The 26,081-nt window shown below is 34.7% G+C and overlaps 1 protein-coding gene across 1 annotated transcript in view; it reads right to left on the reverse strand.

The window, feature by feature from the left end:
- The window catches only part of MMP16 (matrix metallopeptidase 16), a 299,850-nt gene that overhangs the window by 165,645 nt on the left and 108,124 nt on the right, over nucleotides 1–26,081 (reverse strand). The window contains exon 2 of the mRNA XM_033202547.1: nucleotides 4,368–4,516. Within this exon, the coding sequence (XP_033058438.1) occupies nucleotides 4,368–4,516 (149 nt within the window). The remainder of the gene's footprint in view (nucleotides 1–4,367; nucleotides 4,517–26,081) is intronic.

Consider the following 26,081-nt stretch of genomic DNA (forward strand, 5'->3'; position numbering starts at 1 on the left):
AATTAAGTTAAATTTCTGTACAATGAAATATCATCCTACCCCGGTTAAGCTTTCATCGAAAAGATAGGCGATAATGAATGCTGGGGAGCATCTGAAGAAAAGGGAATCCCTATACACTACTGATGGAAATATAAATTAGCATAACCACAATGGAGATGAGTATGGAGGTTCCTCAAAAAGCTAAAAATAGAACTACGATACGATCTAACAATCCTACTGCTGGGCATACATCCAAAGGAAAGGGTATCAGTATATTGAAGAGATATCTACACTCCCTTATTTATTGCAGCACTATTCACAATAGTTAAGACATGGAATCATCTCAAGTGTCTGTCAGTGTGTGAATGGATAAAGAAAATGTGGTATGTATATACAATGGAATATTATTCAGCCATCAAAAATAAAATCCTGTCATTTGCAGCAACATGGATAGAATTGGAAGACATTATGTTAAGTGAAATAGGCCAGGCACAAAAAGATTGCATTGCATGTTCTCACATACGTGGGAGAAAGAAAAACAAAAACCCACAAAAACAAGAAGAAGAAGAACAACAACAACAACAAAAAAAACCCACAAAAATAACTTCATGGAGACAGAGACTAGAATTATCTAGAATTATGGTTCCCAGAGGCTGGGAAGTATAGGAGGGAGGTGGGGATAAAGAGAAGGGGTGGCTAATGGGTACAAAATATAGTTAGATACAATGAATAAGAGACAGTAGTAAATAGTACACTAGGGTGACTACAGTTAAAAACAATATATTGCATATTTAACTAAAAGAGTAAGATTGGAATGATCCTAACACAAATAAATGGCAAATGCTTGAGGTAATAGCTACGCCAACTACCCTGATTTGATCATTATGTACTGTATGCCTGTATCAAAATATAACATGTACCCTCTAAATGTATAGGACTATTATATATCCATAATAGTTAAAAATAATTTTAAAAAGAAATATTTCACCAAGTACACTTGAGTGCATGCCACTGTGCAAATATAAAAGATAAACTAATATGAAAAAAACTATTAAAATTATAAAACATACCAGACTCATTTTCTTTATTGCCTTGCGATTTTTTTTGTTTCCTTGCTAAATATATACATTTTATGTATAATACAGATTGCTCCATTCATTAAGAAATTTAAGGGAGCTTGCTTATAAAAATTAGCTATGCGTCTATAATTTAAAAGAATCACTGATGAACTCATTCTGTGGGAGGGAATAAGTATTTATTATGATCTCTAATACCATTGTTAATTAATATTAAAGCAATATAATATGACATTTAAGGTAATACCTTAATTTATTTTTTGAAAATGGGTAATTTCTTCAACATAATATAGGGATTACTGCAATAGTCATCATTACTTTTAATTACCCAATAATTACAGATTCAATGTATCACATATCTATCTGCCAAGAAAGGATATAATTATTTAATATAAAAACAATTGATCTTGACAATAGTCTAAAATTAGGTAAGAGTTTATAGCATCGAAAATGGTTAAGACATTATATTAATACTGAAGAATAATTCAGATCTATAACTATAGTCCATATTTTATGTAGTAAGTGTCAGATAAAAATTCGTATCTTATAATTTGACCCTAATATAACAGAGTGTGATTTCAGCATGGATTGTTACCACACATTCAAGATTACAAAAGCACAGATGATAGCTTTAATATCATCATGATGGGGATTATACTTCCAAACATAGTACACTGTTTCAGCTGAGTACCTTGAGCAATAACACCTTAAGAGCAGAGATATGAGAGTAGAAAAAAAAAAGGCAGCAAGCAAATGAAGTCACCAAGTTTCTAGTTCAAGTGACAATGAGAATGAAGTCTCCAAGCAGACACAGGAAGCAGAGGAGGCATGGTAGGCTAGGAAGGGAAGATGAGGAGGAGTTAACAAGGCTTTAGTTGTTTCACCTAGAAATAACTGCCAGGTATAACACTCTGAAGAGAAAGATGCACTACCAGTTCCTAAAAAGACACCAAGAAAAATCCAAACCTGAATCAGAACAAGGCTTTGTTCAAAAGCAAAAGCAAAATAGCTCCAAACCAAAACAAACAAGGAAAAAAGTTCCTTTGATTTTAAATTATGGGCTGCCTACATAGTTGATCTTTTCTCTGTGATGCTCTATCACAGAAATGCTACTTTAACTTCCATGCACTGACACCATCATTTTTACTGGTCTGGAATCTGAGCCACTCTGTGCCCCAAAAAAGGCTCGTGTCCTTTTCTACCCCTCCACATTTTTTACATCCTCCTGCCAGAGAACAGCAAACAGTTGAGACCCCTTTCCACATGAAGGGCCCAAATGAATCCTGTGCACATTACTCTTCCATTACCTCCTGACAAAAACCTTCCTCCAGCCGCTTTCTGAAAACAAATCTTTCCATCCCAAGTCCTTCCAATGACCAACAGGAGCTCACAAAACTGGTGGAAATGTACCTTTTCTAGGATTCCACTTCCTTAAATTTAATAACTAGTAATAAGTAGTAATAACTAGTAATACTTCCTTATTATTGTGGCACTAGTCAAGTTAGACATTCAAACAATGTGAACTAATTTGTTTCCCAAGTCCTCAATTTATTTGTATTTTTATGAATTGCATCATATTTTCCAAGAAAGTGAATCAGAAGCTAACAGCTCTCCATTAAGAACAAGAACGTTGTCCATAGCACTTTGTAAAATGCTGTGATGACGAGTACAATTTAAATGGAATTTGGTACTATACAACAAAACACAGGATTTGCTGGAGGCTTTTGCTTGTTAACTTAAAACTATATTTATTTAAGACAAGGGCATATTATGACTTAAAATGATATTATAGCATTCAGAGAGAATTGCAGTGATTAGAGGACAGCAGGTCCAAACTATCAAAACTCTATTCCCAATATTTAGAACAAATTTCTAATTGTGGCAGAATACAATCCTTTTATTCTTGATTCTGTTTTCCAAGACGTAGATCAAAGTTAATATTTATACATCTCTCAAAAGTACTAGGGGAGGTAATGTATTTATGTTTTCAAACTGCTTTGAAGTTTAATCTCAAAGCCTTTATTATTTATAAAGGTTTTCCTGTGTTGATGAAATAGAAAAATTACGGCTAACATCATGTTGCAAACATTAGATGGCAAAATTTCAAAATTATGTATTAAATTAGTTTGATATGTCAGAATTAATTAAGTATGTCTGAGTCTAGATAATACAGGTATTTAAGGTTTAAAAAGAAAAACAGTATGTCTTTTCTCAAGGTATATAGCAGGGCAAGTTCCCCAGATCAAATGTTAAAAGACAGGTTCTGCAACTACGCTGCAGTTCACTTAGCCTTTGACATTTGGTTCCTCTATTTGAGAAAGCAGAGAGAAAAATGCATGCTTGTTTGTCCTATTGTGGAGGGTTGATGTACCATGATCAAACTAAGGAACAAAAATATGTAAATTTTGTGAATATCAAGGATTCTAAAAACACAAATGATTTTTCCCTCCACTGAAAAAATTGATCACTTCTCCCTTTGCTGTCCAGAAAAGTAATGCTGTTGTTTCATAATCTTATGAACTTACTGTGTACTTGTGGCAATAGCATTTGTGACTATATCTATCTCTGCAGAAGATAAGAATTAAGCTCCTTTGATGAAGAGATTATGCCTTCTGAATCTGTACATGCTTTATCTTTCACTGATAAAGAACTCAATAAAGAGACGAATAAATGAATGACTGATGAACCAATCATTAAAAAGCAAAACTATTAAAAAATAAGAAGAGTTCTTTGATAACAAGAAATTGAAAGAAGTAACTTTGCAGTGAAAACCTTTTTTTTTTTTTTTTTTGATTTAGAACCATCAGCAGTGGGGAGTTAGTAAACTGTTAACTGGCTCTCTGATGCTGCCCCTCCTACCCAACATAAAAGCCCTAATTTGTGTTGTTTCCTAGTTTCCAGGGTATAGATATTTCTATTTGGCTAATTTCAAGTTCCTAATATGATACCAATGAACAGAGATTTGGGAAGCAATGTGTACAATATATTCTCATCAGCCACACAACCCACCTCCGTTGCTCATGGTCGCTCTTCCTGTAGTGGCTTCAACTGTACACCTACCTCAACTCCCATTCATATTTTCTTTACTACTTTGAAACTATGTTGCTAAAATCAGGTAAGCAAACCTGACATTGGGCCTTAAATATCTTATGAAATATTGGAGGAGTGGGATTAAATTAGGTTATATAATTCCAAAGAAAGTTCATGAGACAAATTACTCCATTTCTGGTTGGTGGAATTCATATAAAGTATTCCAGACTACTTAGTTTGGCTCAAGGACCAAAAGAAAGGCGGGTGGGAGCCATTACTTACTCAATTGTGTTTCTGTCCACTTTTCCTGTCATGTTAATGCCATAGAACTGCTGCATGGCAGCTAGGGCAGACTGCATGGTCTCTGCAGAGCGCAGCACTGACATTCTGGGGTCAGTCGGTGGAAGGTAGCCGTACTTTTGTAACCAAACCTGCAATAACAAGTACAGTTTCTTTTAGATCAATTTTATACTTTTACAATAATTTTCTGGTAATTAATGTATACCTATAATAGAGTTTTGAACATTTTCTCCACAAGGGCATACAGTATTTTAAGTGTTTGATCTTTTTGTAATATATATTATATAGGTGAGGTTATTTTAATATAATTGGAGTGACTGTTATGGATCTTTGTGACATACCTCCTAATGCTAATCGAAAAAAAAGATTATTTGTTGTAAGCTTATAATGTATAACATACTATAGCAAATACTGGATAAAAACTTAAGATTATCTCTGTCCTCCAGGACCTCAACCTCCCAAACTGAAGGATGCTTTTCAACAGTATGACTCCATTGAGAGGTTTATGTTGCAAGGGGCAGTTATGTGCATATAGCACATTAAAAAAGCCGTCTTCCTGAAATTGACCAGTGACTCCAGCTATGACGTGTAGCTTCTTTACAGATAAATCATGTTACTCTATGGCATTTTGAGTGTAAATTCCATAAAACCATTCTATCCAATCGTAGCTAGGTATCTTTTGATGACTTTACCATGTAAAGAATATTCTTTCTTCATTTATTTCTGGTGACTCACTTTAATCTAAATCACATAAGTAACCAAGCTTTTCACCTATAGAAGAAATCAAAATCCAACTATCATCTTACGAGTGTTTAGACCTCTCTTTTAAGGTCTCATGATTTTTATCCCCCACCTTCCCTGGTGAAGGGCACTCTGGGAGGACAGAGAAAGAACTCATAGTTAAACTCACATTCTAACTGTGATTGGAGCAAAAATTCAGAGTCATTTAAGGTTAAATTTTACAAGTGAATACAAACGTAGGGCATTTGGGGAAAAAGAAAAAAAAAAATACATGTATCTCCACCACGGAGCAGATGCTTTCTAGTTTTACAATGCTATGCATTCATTTTAAATGCGCAATCATACGTTCCGGCCACATCCCATCCTGCAGTCCTTTACCTCAATCTTCTACAGGGCTCCGAGATTTCTTGGAGTTTAGTGAGCTACCTCTCAACCTGATAAGGGCCAAGTACTTCTGTCCCTGGCATAAAATAGAAGCCTTGCTATTTAGTGAAAGGTATTTGCCAGCATGTGTTACCCTTCCTACCTCAGTCTATTTATCATATAAATGACCATCCTATGAAATCATAGTTTTTCCCTAATAACTAATATTCTTCCTTTATGAACTTCAACTTCTAAAACAGGAGACCTATTTTCCCAGTGAAAATAACCAGCAAATATAGAAATTAAATTTCACCAAAAGAAACTAATATTAAATGTATCAAAGTCTTAAAATGTGAAACACAAAGTGGAATTTTTCATAGTATTTCCAAAAACTAACCACCTCAAAAGTACAGTACCATAAGCACATCCCCTTGAAAAAAAAAATTTTATTCTAAAACTATTTAAGAAATGAGCAATGCATCACTGTCAGGAAGGTGTATTAGTGAAACTTAATCTAGTAAACTCATGTACCACATAGTAAAAGCATGCCAAGACACTCTTCTCATCTAATCTGTAATGAATAGACTGCCAGGGAAAATATGAATATTCAGTTTCCTAGTTAACAGTGGTGCAGTCTGAAGTAGACTCCACTTTTTTCTGAATGAAGGAGGCAGGGAATATTATTTAATATGAAAGTCAATACCTATTGTTATGTAATTTCTCAAAATTAGAATGTTGTATCTTGATTTTTAATAACATACATGCACCAATATTCTTAAACTGAATGTTTTTTCCATAACACTTTGTTTGCATTCATTTCTTACTTGCTAGAGAGCTGACTTGTTGCTAGGTTACTCATGGGTGCTAAGCTACAGGCAATTACGTTTATGAGGAAAGCAAAGAGAAAACCATTAACAATAAAACCTATGACTTATGTACAGATAGAGTAACTATAAAATATGTAAATGTTAAGTGCATAATGAACAGAATAAAAAACACATATTTGATTTATGCACTAGCCTTTCAAACAAATGTTTTAAAATAACGTGAAAAATGAATTGGGATTTTTCTTCAAGTTTTCTTTTACACTGTCACTTATGAAAGGGAGTTCTTTCTGAATGACTGAGGAGTGGATCATTATTTTTAATTGTAAAATATTGGGAAAGCTATGAGTTCTACCATTTTATGGTCACGGTTTGTTTTCTGGCTAATCAAGATTGATTTGTCACCTAGGAAGCAAATCTTTCTTCCAAATTACAAACGTAAAATATCTTTTTTGACAAAAAGTTAAATCTATGAAGTAATATTTGAAAATATATCTTTCCCCTTACCCTAGTATTCTGCTATCCAAGGTTAATGATTTGGCATGTAGTCTTTGCATCTTTTTCATTGTTCTTAAAAATAAATTTTGAGATATAAATATACATGTGTGTATGTGTATCTGTAAACATATATACATATATATTACAGATTATACCATAACCTTCCATCCTCATATGTTTTTACTTGAAATATATCCCTATTTTCATCATTGTCTTAAAATACTTCATCTCCTGGATGACTGCAAATACTAAATTTGTCTCTTGAGATTAGCTGTGACTTAATGTCTTTTCAATGTTCTCAAATATACATTATGAATAAAGAATCATCCATTCTTGTGTGCACTTGGATGAATGATATATAATTTGTAGGGGTGATGCTAGGATTAACTGAGAATATACAAAGCCCTCAGCATAATTCTTGCTCAGTAAATCGTATTACTATTTTATGCTTACCAACTACCCTGAGTTCTTAAAATCGTTCCTGTTCACCTTAAGATTTGTCCTTGGGATAGGGCAAGATTAAAAATGGTAAGGTTGAACTAGTCATAGCTGTAAGGAAAGACAAACAACACGGGGTAAGGAATCATAGAGTGTTTCAAAACTCCCCAAATCCAAAAGCAAATAAGGTGTGACACATTTGGTAAACTGATTTTTGTTATGTTTTCTCATTTTGTGCTCACTGGATTGACAAGTGCTTTTGAGAACACTGAAAAAAATATCAAGGGACAAACAAGTTCCTTTAAGGCAAACCTTGACTCTTTACTATCTGGGACTTACCCCACCTCATTATCACCAGAACAACCAACCTCAAATGAAGCAACAAAATCTCGCCTTTAATTACATTCCTGTTTTACTAAGTCATCAAACATCTTGCTACCAGGTAGACAAAACCAATTTCCAGCACTTAGTGATTATTCAGTTGGAGGAACAACCAGAAGATTGTTGTTCTCTGCAGAGCAAGACAATATATCAAGCAATAAAAGGTAAACACTTAAATATTAAATGTGGTGCCAATAGATACTACCTTTACTAGATTATAGCATAAATAATGACAGGCAAACAAAATTTCAGCAAAATTCATTAAACATGAGTGACAAAAACTGACTTTGTCACTAATACTTCATGTGCCCATACTGTGAAAACCTATGTTAATTGACTGAGTTATTCACCCACATATATTAAGCAGTATCCTGAAAAATGATTACATAAAAAATGGAGACAGTAGAAGTTCTCACCACTAAGAGCAAAACTAAGTAGTAATTTTTAAAATATATATATCCTTATTTATTCCTTCAGGCCAATACTACAACCTAGAGAAAAAAAAAATTCCCTCTAGCCTTGAAGTTAGTAAGTTTATCAACATCTTAACATAAAGTTAGATACTGTTATTAATTTGCTTGATGAAACACAAGCGCAAGAACAATTTTTAAACCTCCTCACTGATAGGACATAATATATAGAGAAAACATCTTGAAATACTCTGATTAATTGCAGACATCCTTTCCCCCACCAAAAAAAAAAAAAAAAAAAAATGGAATAAGTGAATAGGTGATTAAACTAATGAATATATTAGAACTAGAAGAGATACATTTTAGAAGTTATACAAATAATTGAAGGGGAATATAAAGAAGGCTGTGTTAGGATTTTATTTAACCTGAAAAATCACTTTGACAGTCCACAATGACTATTTGTGACTGAATTAATTTTTTCAGGTTATTTCAAGTAAAGTTAATTTCCAGCTAACGTGGTATGGCAAATGCAAGTTCCTTGTACCCAGTGATTATATGATCCAAAGCACAGTACTCATATGAAAAGGAAACGGCAAAGGTGATAAATTTATTTTATAGCATTTATTTAGTAAGAATCTCTTCCATTTACTTGATTATATAAACATTTTTATTATTTTGGGAAACAAGTTTTTAAAATTGCTGACTTCTCAAATTTTAACATACTAACAAAATGTCTAAATCTATGATGTTTAAAATATATTCTGATATAATTAACTGACTCAGATGAAATTCAACTGAAAAAATCCTTTTAACAGATAACTTCTCAATGTTATAAAATGTTAATTTTCATTTTTCAGTATGAGATTTATAAATGCATTTGTTAAATTTTGTTATAAAGCAAAATTAACAATTAAAAGGTGATGACCCCTCTATTTTGTGGCAGTAACAGCTTAAGGACATTTTTTACTGAAATACCATATATTTGCTGGTTATAAAAACTGGCAGGATTTGTGGCCTACATTTTCTCTTCTAAAAAATGGTTATAAATGTGAATTATAACTACATATTAACCAAACAAACTCATGTTAGAGTAGTCACTCAGAATTGGTCAAATTGAAGATTCACAGGATAAGTTAACAAGGCAGAAATTAGCCTTTTTCTTCATTCAAAAATCTAAATGGGATCTAAATCACCATCCCATCCCTAGCATGAATGGATTAGTGTATGAAATTGCACAAATATAATTCAATTCACTTAGAATTTTACCATCTCTTTAATGGCTTCTTAAAATGCAAAGGAAATAGTGGAATAACCAAAAGCTACTCTACAAAACATCTTATCAATTAAGAGGCAACCGTCATTTGGACAGGAAGAGAAGAAAACAGGGGAGTTATACTAAAAGTTGTGATGACCATCATGATCATATTTTACACCTTAACATGAAACTCATTTATGATAGAAGCCAATAACTTAGGGTGTCAAGGCTGTGGAGAGGTTTTCCAATATGTATAAAGTGAATTACACTTCGTACTTAGTAGCTGTGGGAGCAAAACCCCTCCAACAGTAATGGCTGAGCCCCAGTGTTAAAAGAGAGCAGTGCCCTTACTTGAAATTCCATTATGTGCTAGTCATCATGCTGGAAAGTTGCAGATTACGATATGCCGTCTGCTCAGATTTTACTGTTTTTTTTTTTTCTTCTAAGTTGTTTAGTTTTTTTTTTAATTATAGTATACATGCACACACACACACACATAAACAGTGACAAAACAAGACCAAAATAAAAGCAAAATACAACCAACAATAAACAATAACAAAGCATGTATATGATACCACAACCCGTTTCTGAACTAGACAGAAATTACCAAAAAACTACTTGTAATAATCATTGACATGATTCTACTTTATATCATGATTACCTAAAAATTCACAACAGTAAAATCCCCCTCAAATCTGTGTCTTTTCACACTTGCCAAGTGAAGAGAAATGCTGAACAATGCACCATGTGAACGTTCTAAAGGCACTTACTTGAGTCTGTCATGTGAGTCACAGATTCAACTCAGCTTTATTTACTGGGAGCAGATTCAGTTTCATTGACACCACAAATACAAAAAATAAATTAATCTCAATTAAACTTGCAAAGTGAGGGGTGCAAAATGTCCCACTGAGATGAAGGTACAAAATATCAGAACTTCTTTTTTTTTTTTTTTTTTTTTTTTTAGATGGAGTCTCGCTCTGTCACTAGGCTGGAGTGCAGTGGTTCGATCTCGGCTCACTGCAACCTCCATCACCCAGGTTCAAGGGATCCTCGTGCCTCAGCCTTCTGAGTAGCTGGGACTATAGGTACGTGCCCCCACGGCTAGAAATGTTTTTGTATTTTTAGTAGAGATGGGATTTCAACATGTTGGCCAGGATGGTCTTGATCTCTTGACCTTGTGATCTGCCTGCCTCGGCTTCCCAAAGTGCTGGGATTACAGGCATGAGCTACTGCACCAGGCCAACACTAGAACATTTTATAAAATGCACACATCCACACTTACAAGCCTGAGCATAACTGTAGATGAAACTTAATACAAAAAGAAATAAACTTTACTTTTACTTAATATACAGACTAATCAAACTTCATACATTCATCACCACCAGATGTCCTGAGGGAGGAGCTGGAGTTCCACAGTGCAGAGTTTCACATTGTCACCTCAACAGTTAGGATGATTCCAGCACAATACAACATACAGCTATTTTTCTGTGCCAGGTTATATGGATTTATGAATTATATCATATTACAAAAAAGAAATTTTATAATACTTTCAAATACAATGAGGAATGACAAAGAAAACATTTTGTGCTATATAGATGTTTGCTGGTTATTTCATAGCAAGGTACTTAAAAGTTGTCAAATTTAAATGAGTTATGTATTTTCTTTTAAAAAAGACAAAAGTGCTGTCCTTTCCTGTGAAGACAAGTAACTGCAAATAGTGTGCTATTCAGTAGCTATTTTGGGATATAAGAAACAAAAATCTTTTAATCTGTACCATCAAGATAAAAGTGATGTTTTTGCAATGCAAGAGAAATAGCTTTTCAAGGAAAGATATGCCATGCCAACTATTTTTAAAGACAGATGTTTGGAAATGTTTCTATCATCACATGACATTACACTAAAAAAGACAGAAATTCGGCCGGGCGCGATGGCTCAAGACTGTAATCCCAGCACTTTGGGAGGCCGAGACGGGCGGATCACGAGGTCAGGAGATGGAGACCATCCTGGCTAACACAGTGAAACCCGTCTGTACTAAAAAATACAAAGAAAACTAGCCGGGCGAGGTGGTGGGCGCCTGTAGTCCTAGCTACTCCGGAGGATAAGGCAGGAGAATGGCGTAAACCCGGAAGGCGGAGCTTGCAGTGAGCTGAGATTCGGCCACTGCACTCCAGCCTGGGCGACAGAGCGAGACTCTGTCTCAAAAAAAAAAAAAAAAAAAGACAGAAATTCATGACCTATTCAAACTATCATAATTCCCTACTTTAAAATCCCAGCAACAGAATTTTCCATCTGCCAAAAGAACAGTTGCAGAGTTTTAAGCCCATCTGTTAAAAATATAAAGATGCAACACCTTTTGATTGGTTTTTAGAATGAACTGATAGACATCAGAGAAAATGGTTAATTTACCTGCTGAATTTTACCAAAAATCTTTACAGAATTGAGGGATAGCATTGCAAAATAAGGCTCATGATTTATAACCAGCTAATGATGCAACTTTTCCAGGATCCTGTGTGGTGTCATTTTTGGCTATGACTATTTTTAAGATAAAGATTATAAATAAACTGATTTTGAAATTGCTGTATTTCAAAGTGTTAAATCAGCATTTTAAAGAATAAGGAAGAGTCAGTCACAGAACTCTCAAAGAAAAAATGATTAATATTTCTACTAAGAGCAAAACAATGTAAATATAATTCATAAATAAAAATTATTTTAAAACACATCTTTAGTTCACCTTAATATTTCTATTATAATGATGTATAATATACATAATTTTAGTGCTTTAGTTCATGAATATAATTATAAGTAAAACAGGGTACATGTTTTAAAAATTAAGATGTACAATAAAAAGTGTAGAGATCATAAAGCTATAGAAACTACTTTATTTCTAAAAATGAAGCTATTTCCTTAAATTCTCTCCAATGTGCCACATTTACTCTCCTGAAAAGGTAAGAAAGCAGTTTATCAATACCTAGATATTAGATTCCATTCTGACTTTGACAATTCTCAAGCTCTTCCTTTTCCATCATGCACTACTGAAGCTGCCCATATCCTACAGAATCAAGTTCTTAGAATGCCTTCCAAGCCATGTAAGATTTTTGTCTCAAACTATTTGTTTGCTGCTTTCCTCTGTAGAATCTGTTCTTTGGTCACATTGAACTTCCAGTTCCACTCCAAGCAGGTCTCCATAAGAATGACTGCTAGCATGCCTTTACTGCCCATTATGTACCAGGCAATTTACATGCATTATTTTAATTCTTATAATAACTTCTCATATTCAGCACTATAATCTCTGTAATGACAAACTAAAACCCCAGAAAAAATAGGTAACTTGCTCAAGGACACATCAATAGTAAGAGGAGGAATCAGTATTCAAATAGAGACCTGACTGGCACCAAGCTTGGCTGTCTGTTAATTTAGATTGCCTTTTAGAGACAGGAGACCCAGCTGCCTGTCTGTATGCTGGAAAGCCTAGGAGACTCTATTCATATTAAAAAATGAAAAGGCAGACTGTCTGAAAACATACCTACAATAACCAAGAATGTTCAGTTTTTATGCAAACAAAACACCCCGTTTTGTACCATGAAAGGGCACTGAGCTATGGCTGCATACGTTCTGGGTATAACACTAACTCCTACTTCTAAGGGCTCCTCTAATTGCCAGTGCAAAACAGCCTTGCATGGTCCAATTTGCCTAGCCTAATTAATATTCTTATTTCTACGCTAGAATATTTCACTTATGGCCATTTCAGTTTTAAAGTTTAAAAAACCACTGAAACCTTCTTTGCCAGACACACCTTTTCTTCTCACTTTATTCTTTCACAGCACTTTCTTACTGTAGCCTCAAGGTTGCTAGTATCTACAGCTGACCAGCAACCTTAGTTATATTCTCTAAAATTAATCACTTAAATACAATCTATGCACCTATGACACACCACTTAACTGTAACTCTGACTGCAGACAAATGTCCAGACTCTGAGATCACATTGCTGTTTAAATAAAAAATACAGCAGTCATTCTTAATTTCTTCTTTTTCTTCATCATCAATATCCAATCCATCATCAGGTTTTAGCTACAATTTTATCTTGAATGGAAATACTTATTTCTGCTGCCACTCCATTGTCAAGGAAACAATCATTTCCCACAAGAAACTATAAGATTCTCCAGCTGGCCTCTTGCTTTCATATTGCTACCTTCTCTCTCTTTGCCCAACTAGGGTAAGTTGTCTTTTCTTTAAATTGTGGTTTAAAAAAATATACATAACCTAAATTTATCATTTTAACAATTTTCAAGGATGCAATTTGATGGCATTAAGTACACTGACACTGTTATGCAATCAGCACTACCATCCATCTCCTGAACTTTTACATCACCACAAACTGAAACTATATATAGAAAAGTTCTCAAATAATGTTTTATCCAATGTGGTTTTGTTATAATGTTGATGAGAAAAAAAAAAAAAAACAATTCCCAGCTGGGGCCACTGTTTGTGTGGAGATTGCATGTTCTCCCCATGTTTGTGTGTTTTCTCTGGGTATTTAGGTGTCCTCCTACATCCCAGAAAGATGTGCCTGTTAGGAACTGACATGTCTAAATGACCCCAGTCAGAGTGAGGGAGGGTGTGAGTGAGTGCGCCCTGCAATGGGATGACATCCTGTTCAGGGTCTGTTCATGCTTTGTGCCCTAAGCTGCTGGATAGGCTCTGGTCATCTGTGATACTAAGCTGGGATAATTGGATATATAATTATCTTAATTTTTATTAATGTTAAATGTATGTATAGCTTACATTTATTTCAGTGTTTAATATCAGAAGTGTTTTGCTCTTTACTTAGAAGTCTGGTGATGGTTTTTGTGACCAGAAATATGCAGTAGGAACTTAACTCTTACTCATATCAATTAGCCTATGGTAAAATTGGTTATGTTACGTATCATTTTACTTAAAGATGAAGTTTTCAAGAATGTATCTATGATGACATTAAATAAAGACTTACTGTGATCATTAAATAACGACTCCACATTATTGCTTCTCCCAGCCTCTGGTAATTAAGTTGACTGCTGAATGACATGGGTTTCAATCCATTTATATGTATATTTTTTCAATAAATACATTGGAAAATTTTGGGGAAAGTTTCAACAATTAGAAAAACCTCACAGATGAACCATATAGCCTGGAAATATCAAAAAACTCTAAAATTTAGGTATGTCATGAATGCATAAAATATATGTGGTAACTCATCTATTTTATCATTTACTACCAAAAAATATACACAAATCTATTATAAAAAGTTAAGACGTATTAAAACTTATGCACACAAACACAGACTATATATGGTGTTTTTCCCAGTTGAGAGAAATGTAAATAAACACAAAGATGCAGTATTAAATAATAACTGCATAAAATTAACTGTAGTACGTACCGTACTACTGTGATAATTTCGTAGCCACCTCCTGTTGCTATTGCAGTGAGCCCAAATGTTGTATCTGCTGAAAATGCTATGTGATGCAAATCATCTCTGTGTGAGAAGTTGTCTCTCCACCTAATTGCATATCTCAGTAAAAAGTGATCTCTTGCAGTTCTCACATATTTTTATTGTGTTTATTGCAATACTGTAAACCTTGAATAATACCATGGGACCCATATAAAGTGCTGCTAGTGATGCTGGAAACACTCCCTAAAAGTAGAGGAAAGTCGTGGCATTACAAGAAACAGTTGAATTGTTTCACTTGTAGCACAGATTGATGTCTGCAGCTGAGGCTACCTGTCATTTCAAGGTAAATGAATTCAGAATAAGGACGATTGTTTAAAAAAAAAAAAAACAAAAAACAAAAAGGAAAGAGAGATAAGGAAATCCATGAGATTTTATTTTGCTGCAGCTACGCCAGTAGGCATAAAAGTCTTACACTGTTTGCAAAATACCTTTTAATCTCCAATTGAAAAAGGAGCTTGTATGTGGGTGCAGGATTACTCTAAGAAAGGCGTATCTATAGATTATAACATGATTTGAGAAAAACTGAAGTTATTATATGCCAAAATTAAAGCAAAGGGAAGGTGAAGGTTCTAAAGCTGGAGAATTTAATGCCAGCAAAGGATGGTTTGATAATTTTAGAAAAAGGTTTGGCTTACAAAATGTCAAAATAACAGAGTAAGTAGCTTCTGCTGATAAAGAAGCGGAGACTAGTTCTTAGATGTCTTGAAGAAAATCACTGGGAAGAAAACATATTTGCCTGTATACAGTTTTAATGAGATGAAAGTGCCCTATTCTGGAAAAAATGCCACAAAGAACATTTATTAGTAAGGAAGAGAACCAGGCACCAAGATTTCAGGCAAGAAGAAATGGGCTAACTCTACTGTTTTGTGCAAATGTAGTTGGGTTTATGATCAGGACTGCCCATGTTCTAAAAGCTGCTATCCCATAAGCCTTAAAGGGAAAAGATAAACACCAGTTGCCAGTATTTTAGTTGTCTGGACAATGAGAATATTGATTGGTTCCATTGATGCTTTGTCCCTGAAGTCAGGAAGTACCGTGCCAGTAAGGCAAGTTCTTTTATTGTTCTTTACAGTTCTTCTCATATTAGAAAATTTCCTTCGTCACCAAGAACCCCATAAACGCAACATTGAAGGTGTCAAAAGTGGTCTACCTGTCCCCAAACACAACGTCTTATCAGGGGGTCATAAAGACCTTATCAGGGGGTCATAAAGACCATAAAGTACACGGTACTCTATGGAAAGGATTGCCAATGCTATTGAACAGATCCCCAACAGACAGAAAATCATGAGAGTCTAGAAGGATTACACCATGAAAGATGTCATCATTGTTATATAAAGAGCCATCAATCTTGAAACAACAAATTCTTGCTGCAGAAAACTGTGTATGCAGATGTTGTGCATGACTTCACAGGATTTATGATGGAGCCAATCAAGGAAATCATGAAAGAGGTTGCAGATATGGCAAAAAAAAAAAAAAAAAAAAGACAGGGAATGTACTCAAGATATGGATCTTGGAGAAATTCAAGAGCTGATAGATACCACACCAGAATTAACAGAAAATGACTTAATGGCGATGAGTGCATCTGAACCATGCTAGATGAGGAAGAAGACATAAAAGAAACAGTGATGGAAAACAAACTGACATTAGACAATCTAGTAGAAGGCTTCGGTTTATTCAAAACTATGGGTTTTTCTATGAAGCAAGCACTGAAACGAAAGCAATCATTGGAGGAAGGATTGAAACCATATAAAAACATTTTTAGAGAAAAGGCAAAATAATTAGAAAATGTATTTCTGTAAAGTTACACTGAGTGTGCCTGCATCTCCTGCTTCCCCTTCCACCTCCTCCACCTCTTCTGCTTCTGCCACCCTTGAAAACAGCAAGACCAACCCCTTCTCTTCCTCCTCCTCAGCCTACTCAAAGTGAAGATGAAGAGGATGAAGACCTTTATGATGATTTACTTCCACTTAAAAAATAAATGCATTTTTTCTCCCATATGATTTTCTTAATAACATTTTCCTTTTGCTTACTTATTGTAAGAATACAGTATATAATACCTATAACATACAAATATGGGTTAATCGACTGTTTATGTTATTGGTAAGACTTCTGGTCAACAGGAGGCTATTAGTAGTTAAGTTTTGGGGAAGTCAAATGTTATACGCCAATTTTTGACTATGTGGGGATCTGTGCCCCTAATCCCTGAACTGTTCAAAGGTAAAATGTATTATTCTACTCTCTCTATGTATTTGACTACTCTAGGCAACTCGTATAAGTGGAATCATTATGATATTTGTCCTTTTGTGTCTGGTTTATTTTATTTATAATAATATTTTCAATGGTCACCCACGTCGCAGTGTGTAGAATGTAGCATTTTTAAGACCAGATAATATCCCATTACTTGTATATACCACATTTTGTTTATTCATTCATCTATTAAAGAATGTTATGGACTGAATGTTTGTGTCTGTCAACATTCATATGTTGAAATCCTAACCCGAAGGTGATAAAATTAGGGGGTAGGGCCTTTGGGAGGGTAATTAGCCCTCATGAATGGGATGCTCTTATAAAACAGACCTCAGAGAGCTCTCTATCCCTCTTTCCACCAGTGAGTATACTACAAGAAGTTGGCAATCTACAGCCTAAAAGAGAATCTTTCCTAGACCTCCACCAGCCTGGCACCCTGACCTCAGACTTCCAGCCTCCAAAACTGTGAAATTTCTGCTCTTTATACACCACCCAGTCTATGATACTTTTTTTAGCAGCCTGAGCGAGACGGGCGGATCACGAGGTCAGGAGATCGAGACCATCCTGGCTAACATGGTGAAACCCCGTCTCTACTAAAAATACAAAAAACTAGCCGGGCGAGGTGGCGGGCGCCTGTAGTCCCAGCTGCTTGGGAGGCTGAGGCAGGAGAATGGCGTGAACCCGGGAGGCGGAGCTTGCAGTGAGCCGAGATTGCGCCACTGCACTCCAGCCTGGGCGACAGAGCGAGACTCCGCCTCAAAAAAAAAAAAAAAAAAAAAAAGAAACAGAGGGCTTCCCTGACTACTTCACCACCCAAACATATAGCACCCAGTTTATGTCTATTGCTGCACTTATTGAGATCACTACATGGTTGCTTTGTTTCTTTATGGTTTTATACTGTATTTCTATCTATTTTGTTCAACACAGTAGGGTCAACACAAACAGCTCCTGGCACATTTTCTGAGCCTGAGTGATAGAATGACAAGGGCTCTTTAAGTGAGGCATCCATGCGTTAATGCCAATTGATAATATAACTGTACAAATCATATTTTGCCATTTTCTGCCCACTTGGTTTACTACCTGATTATTTACCACCCCACTCTCCCCCATATACACACACAGCTAGACCCCCAGTAGGAAGTCCAGTGCTCAAAAGGTTATAACAAATCTCATTTTATCACACATATAGCAAAGATTAGCACCTTCCCAGGCACATCTGGGAAAGCTCTAGGAAATATACAGTAAGGTATAATAGGAGGTAATAGTGATAATTTAGGCCACTGTTGGGCAAGCACTTAGAGGTGTTTATCTTTGTCTTCTCAGATTCTACCTTCCACCCCCATACCCAGAGATAAAAATCAATGTGGAATTGTTTTACTGCTTGAAAATTGCATTCTGGAAAGTACTGATACTCAATGTAAACAACACACCAAGAGCTTAACATTTATTAAGCCAAGCACTGCACTAATCTCCTTAACACATTAGCTCATATAATTATCACAAGAAGCCTATGAGATTGGTATTATCGTCATTTTACAAATGAGGAAACAAGTTGAGAAGGGTTAATCAACTTGCCCAGGGCTACAGAATGAGTAGGCAATATCCACGGATACAAGTGTCATTGTAACTTTGAAACAGCTCTTGCTCTTAACAACCTCCAGGAAACCCAGAAGAGTGGGTAACAAACCTAGCCTTTATTACATAAGATTAAGGATGATCTACATAGGCCGTTCTGGTTCAGAAATCCACTGTCTGGTTTTACACAGCTGAATCTCACCAGTGTACAGGTAGGTCATTTTGCTGGAAGAACAAAATAAAATGCAAACAAGTGATATTTTAGAGGTAGATAGCCACAAGGTTGTAAGCTATAAAATATGTTGTAGTTATTATTACTACCATTGTAATCCTGTTTAATTTTTGGTGCATATAGATTTGGGGGCAGAATGCTAGAACCTAGGATGCAAAGGTAAAAAGTAAGGTATTTGTTATCAAGGAGTTCATAGTTCAACCATCAGAGACACAGGCAGGTGTTCTGACAGGGGTTTGTATGAGTACTATGGGTGCACACTGATAGAGCTCCAAACCTCATGGGGTAGAGCACTAGGAGAATGGAAATGGAATCTTAAACACAACTTGAAAAGCCTTTCACAAAATGTTAAATCCCTGACTTTGTAAAAAAAAATTCCTCTGCCTCCTTTTCATCTTCAAGGTAACCTTCCTAGACCAGTCTCTCTTTTATTCGTACTTGAGTATTGCAACACTTTCCTAATTGCCTAATTCATTTCCGTGGCTCTATATTCTTTCAATTTTGACCTACTCTACTAAGTATGGAAAGATTAAGTATCCCAAAATATCATTTCCTTTATTTAACTTCCTTGCTCAAAACACTATGATTGCTATGATTACTATCATTTACTTACTGAAATGGTTTAAGATTCTTTATCCTTGCATTGAGTAAACTTCAAAAATTCATACATATCTACCTTAACAAGCTCAATTTTCCTAAAGGCTTATATACTACCTGGGCATTATCCAAACTGGGTCACAGAATGTGCCTCCTGGGCTTCACCTGTGTTCACACTGACCCCACATCTCCAATGTCCTGTATATACCAAAGGGTCTTCACCAATCAAGTCCTAGTCTTCCTTGAAGTCTCTCTCTTTCCTTATCTCTGTTTCTCTTGCCTCTGAGAGCACTTAGTGTATAGATGGCTTGCTGAATAATTAACAAGTCACTACATGAGAGGTAATGGTGTGTGGTGGGTATGGGCACAGGCTTTAAGTCTGGAGGACACAGATTCAGGGCCTGAATAAGATGCCTACAAATTATGATCTTGAACAAAGTAAATGGTATTTGCTAAGTTTCAAATTATACATGTACAAAATGAAGATAATGATGATGCTGCCTTACAGGGTTGTGGTGAGAATTCAATAAAATTGTCCCTACAAGAATTCCTAGCACAGGGAATATCATAAAACAGCTCAAAACAGTAGATAAAAATTATGTATCTGTCCATGTTGCAGTTACATATCTGACATAACAATATTTCCAAAATATTTAAATAATACATGTCAATTTTAGGTAACAGATTTGTTAAATTTATTAACAAAAATGTCTATGATAGTTATACCTACTAAGAAGAGAGCGAAACAAGCAAAAAATGTCCTTCTGCTACAATATTATTACTGACTACATCTCATGAGCCTCTCTGAGATTTCATCACTTTAGGAAAAGGTCCTTTGAACTGTATCCACTCTTCACCATAAATCCTGTTTTCTACTCCCTGGTTATTGTAGTAGAATATTACATAATCCTAAAGAAGAATCAGATGAATCCATATGAATAGATAGAAAGAGGTGCACATAAAATACTGGTAAATGAAAACACACCTGCATACTTCCATCTATATATTATGCTTGCACATGTATAGATATTTTCTGTATGTTTAGATAAGAAATCATTAAAAACAGTTACCTCCTGGTGAATGAACTTTGTAGGCAAAGGGTTGAAGTAGAAAACTCTACTTCTGAATAAACTTTTCTATGATTATAATTTTTAAAAGATTTAGTAAACATGAAAATTCAGAGGCAAAGTTTTGTTAAAAAACTGTTTTTGTATGTATAACATGTTATCTGACAAAATTTTAAAAGATTGCTTGAAATGCTGCATGCTAAATGGATTTGGGGGCTGTACTTGTGCTGAATAAACAAACATGAGTTCTGTAATTCTTTAGCAGTATCACTGGACTACTAATTCAATAAACACTGTTAAGATCCTCCACACTGACTCTTACATGTTACTCAACTGTGTTTAACTTAGCATGCCATTCTGACTCGATAAATACTGCAGATTAAAATTTGAAATGGGTCAACCTTGTCATCACAAGATGTTTGAGAATGAGAAAAAATGCTTTACAAAATTAATTTAAATGGTTACATTTTTATTCATTTTAAAAATATTCTACCTCATTCAATATTTAATGTTACTCATATATTATAACATTAACACGTAAGGGAAAAAGAATAGAAAATAAGATAATGCCAATGGCAGAATTAATATAGATTATGTATACTCCACTATCTGGTATAGTTCCCATCCCTCAAAAACTATATTCCAAATATTTGGAAATGATCTGCCGATTCTAATCTCTCTTCACTTAGAGAATTCATCTTCTCCTGAGAGTAATACTAGTAACTCAACTTCTCTGATTCTAACAAGCACCTAACAAATTGTAGTTTTTCCATATATGCAAACTGGTAATGACGACGATGGCAATAACAACAAAAGCAACAACAACAATAATGTCTCCAATACCTAAACGTGATGACTCCTCCATGTGTAGCTCAAGATGAACTCTCTCCAGAACTCCAGAAATATCTATGACGTTTTCCAGCAAACATTTACATCTACATGTCTCCATGGGCCTCTCACATTCATCAGGTATAAAATTGAATCTTTTATCACTTCTCATCTGGCTCCAAATGCAGGCAACATATAGCCCAGTCTTCTGTTATTTATACAGGTAAATGACACCATCCAATCCATCAAATTCCAAATCTGAAAATTATCTAAAATACATTTCTTGTTCTTGTTCTTATCTTTCTCAATTTGTCAACCAGTCTACACACCCAACTGTTTGTGTACAGTGAATAAAGCTAAGACTCATCTCTATCTCACTATCCTTAGGCTCAGCTGGATACCTCAACCTTTTAGTTTTTTTTCCAGTTTATTCATTATATTTTAATGAACAAAACTTGAGTCTAAGCATGGTGTTTAATATGATGTTTTGAAGTAAGTAAATATATGGAATGACTAAATCAATGTAATTAATATTACATTATCTCACATATTTATCATTTATTTGTGATGAGAACATTTAAAATTTACTCTCTGAGCAACTTCCAAGTACAAATTACCAGCTTATCGACTCATCATGTTGTAAACAGATCTCTTGAATGTATTCCTCTTGTCTAACTGAAATGTTGTGTCCTTTGACAAGGACCTTAACCTTTTTAAACTGAGAAACTGTAGTGACCTCTTAACATGTCCCCTATCTCTAGTCCTGATTCAACATCCTGTTTACTGCCAGTGTGATAGTCTTTATAGAGCCTTCCAAACACTTGAAGAAGAGAACAGAGAATAAGTGAGCCTCCTTTTCAGTGAAGGAACTATCATTCTAAATCTGAAAAGGTACCCTCAGATAATAAATTAGTGACAAATTTCATTACTGAATAGATATAAATTTAAATTAAGAAGTAGCAACTGATCTAAGAGGATTTTTAACGCTATTTATTTTCCATTTGCCCTTCTAAGATTTGTTTGTCCTCTTCATCTCTGCAGAGGATAGAGAGGTTAACTTCTATGGACTGTACTGTCCATGATCCCTTGCCTTGACTTTCAGTTGGATTGAGACAATAGGAAGCTCTATCCATAGAGAAAAGAAGACGAAAGAGCAGGTTGAGATATCCATGCCCCCTCCCTAACCTCGATCTGTTCTCTATGGTGCCACGTTTCTTGGGCAGTTAATTACCTTTCTATGACGCCAGATCTCACCAGGCTCTGAAACTAAGTGACCTTCCTTTCCCCTCCTACTCCTAAGAATAGTGATGACTTCCTGCTGTTCTTAATCTCAGTACAGTTCACCATCTCCTGTAGTTTTTGTTAACTGCCTCTAAATCTCAGGAAATAGATCCATACTGAATTTTTTTTTGACTGGACACCTTAGAGTGTGCAACCTTTTTCGTGCTAGGATTCTGACTGACATCTACGGCTAATAGACATGCCAATTTGAGTGTATTCCATGAACCAAAAAAGCAGCAGGATAGGATCATCTTTACATATCATCTTGATAGCCTTTAGAAAAACCATCAGATAATGGCCATGCATGCTCAAAAGTACTTGGTATGATTTTACATATATTTGTGGCACCTGAAAGTCATTTTCATAGAAGAAGAATTACATATTTTATCACAAAAGACAATTTTAATATAGACCAGTGTTCTTCAAACTGTGGTGCATAGACTGGTATGTCTCTGAGGTCTGAGATAAACAAAAAATAAGAGTAAGCTTTTAGAAACTGTTCTAGTAATCTGGCACTAGGCACTATTTTTTACTGTGTTTTACAAAAGCATTGATGCATTAAAAACTATAAAATTAAAAGTTAGTTCTCCATGACAGTTTTTTTTAAAAAATTAAAATAATCATAAACTTGTAAAAAATTGGTTAAATACCAAAGTTTTAATTTTTCTGAACCATTGAGAGTAAACTGCCAATGAAAGAATGCTTCATTACCCTGAATATTGTTATTCTGTGTAAACATGAACATTTTCCTACAAAGCAAAATATAACTATCAATGTCAGGAAATTAACATCAATACATTATCATTTAATCAACAGATCCCACTTAAAGTTATACAGTTTTCTCAAAAATATTTTTCATAGCAAAAGAATACACTTCAAAATCATGAGTTGCCTGTTGATGCCATGCTAGTTTCCTCTGTCAGGAATAGTGCCTCAGTCTTTCCTTGACTTTCATAATCTTGACACTTCAGAATACTACAAGTCAGTTATTCTGGAGAATGTCTATCAAGTTTGTTTTGCTGATACTGTCTCATAATTATATTTTGTTAAATATAATTTTCAGAAATATCTCAATGTGATGCTGGGTGCATCTATCAGGTGGCATTTGATTTCAGTCTGTCCCATTAATTATAATGTTTACTTTGATCACTTGCTTCAGGTGGTGTCTACAAAGTTTCTCCACAGTGAAGTTACACTTTCCCCCTTTGTCAATAATAACAATTTTATTGGATATATACTTTGAATTATATAAATATCTGGTTCCTCAAGTAACTTCAAATGATTTACTTTTATATTTATATATATGTGTACTCATGGATTGCTATTTTATTAAATGGATTATAATATGTAACAATTATTACTTATTTTGATGCTTATCTGTCTCTGACTCAAGCAACTGAAGACCCTTCAAGCTAGTGTCATTGTTCTTTCAATGTTTTTCTGTAATTCTTCAAGCATTTACTGGCATTCTGACAAAACAAGGTGTTCCAGGATCATCTTGTACTTTGCCCTGAAATCAGTCATTTCTCTAAGAAGCCAGTTGCTTTTAGTAGATAATGGTATTTAGAAGCCAAGATCCAGGCAAAAAATGTATTTATTGTTACGTGGTTGTCACTAATCCCAGTTCTCTCAATGTATAAAGCTAGGGAATACATGCATGTATGCATATATATGTTTCTATCTGCCTGTACATACACATATTCACATATACATGTGTCCATTTATATTTACTACAATGGTAACAAATACATATATTTATATCTATATTCATTCCCATATCTATATCTATACATTTAAAACCATGACTTAATATGAATATCTGTAATATTAATCCACCACAGGGTTCAATACAGTTTTCTTCCTTTCTGCATTTCTTTTTTTTTTTTTTTTTTTTTTTGAGACGGAGTCTTGCTCTGCCACCCAGGCTGGAGTGCAGTGGCCGGATCTCAGCTCACTGCAAGCTCCGCCTCCCGGGTTTACGCCATTCTCCTGCCTCAGCCTCCCGAGTAGCTGGGACTACAGGCGCCCGCCTCGTCGCCCGGCTAGTTTTTTGTATTTTTAAGTAGAGACAGGGTTTCACCGTATTAGCCAGGATGGTCTCGATCTCCTGACCTCATGATCCGCCCGTCTCCAATGTGGAACTGGACTTCATCATCTTAAACCTACTCAGTTATATGAGCAATCCTCCTCTATATTACCAATCTCTTATCTGTGCCAGCACCAATTCCCCTGCCCCTACATGTGACAGGTAGTTGAAAATGTTCTAATCTGTAGACATTTTCTTTAAAATTAGCAAAAAACTTGATCCTTACTATCACTATTTCCACTTAATACAAAGTTAAAAATAAAAATACGAAAATATGAGTGAGAAAAATAGAAATACAACATATTTGAAAATTACATAATTTAGGAGAAAATTCAAATAAATCACATGGCCGAGCCAGTAAGTTAGATGATTGCAGACACATCTTTCAAAACACAAGTAATGCATATGTCTATGTGAACTTTTTCCTCAATTTCCATGACACAAAACGTTGCACCTTGGTCCTTTAGTATGCATGACAAAGCACTGAGAGAAGATTAAAGATAGGCTATACCATTTACTTTTATTGCTTTGTTTCATTTGCTTTCTCTGGTCCACTATATTAACCAAAAGATCTTCTGACTTCTACTCTTTATCTGCCTATTTTCAGTAAGCAAAACAATCTCAAAGGAAAAAACTTGGAGAGGGGTATTATGTATATCCATCCTTTTGCAAGTGAGACGTGAATTATCAATATCTGAAACACAATATGTTCATTTCTTAAAGTATAGTAGTGGGAAAATATGAACTTTTCATTAAAATATGCATCATTCTAATGACGCGCAGTAAGCTAAGCAAATCTCAATGACCTAAATTAGGAGGAATTTAAATCTATAGTAAGAATGCAGGGGAAATTGAGGGATTTCAATTAAAAGGGACAAACTTTCAATTGTATGATGAGTAAGTTCTTGAGATCTACTATAAAGCATGGTGGCTTTAGTTAATAATGCACTGTATACTAGAAATTTGCTAAAAGAGTAAATCTGAAAATTTCTTACTGCACGAGAAAAATTGCTGACTATGCCAGGTGATGGATATGTTAACTAACTTGATAGTGGTAATTGTTTCACAATGTATGTTTATCAAAACAACATGTTTCATACCTTAAATGCATTTAATTTTGATTTATCAATTATGCCTCAATAAAACTGGAAAAAATGAAATAAAGATTGGCATCAATTTGAAAATATTCACTAAATATAGGCAATATTAATGATGCCTTAATGTCAAGAATCCTTCCAGAATCTTGATAAAATGCCTTTGTGCTTATACACATGCTCAAGAGAAGCGCTGTATATTAGTTAAACTTCATAATATGGTATCAAATTAAAATCTAAAGTAAACTACAGAAAAAGACCCAATGGTAGTTCATTAATACATTTTAGAAACTC

Source organism: Trachypithecus francoisi, unplaced genomic scaffold (assembly GCF_009764315.1).
Source record: "Trachypithecus francoisi isolate TF-2019V2 unplaced genomic scaffold, Tfra_2.0 Lachesis_group7, whole genome shotgun sequence".
In the NCBI taxonomy this organism is placed as follows: domain Eukaryota; kingdom Metazoa; phylum Chordata; class Mammalia; order Primates; family Cercopithecidae; genus Trachypithecus; species Trachypithecus francoisi.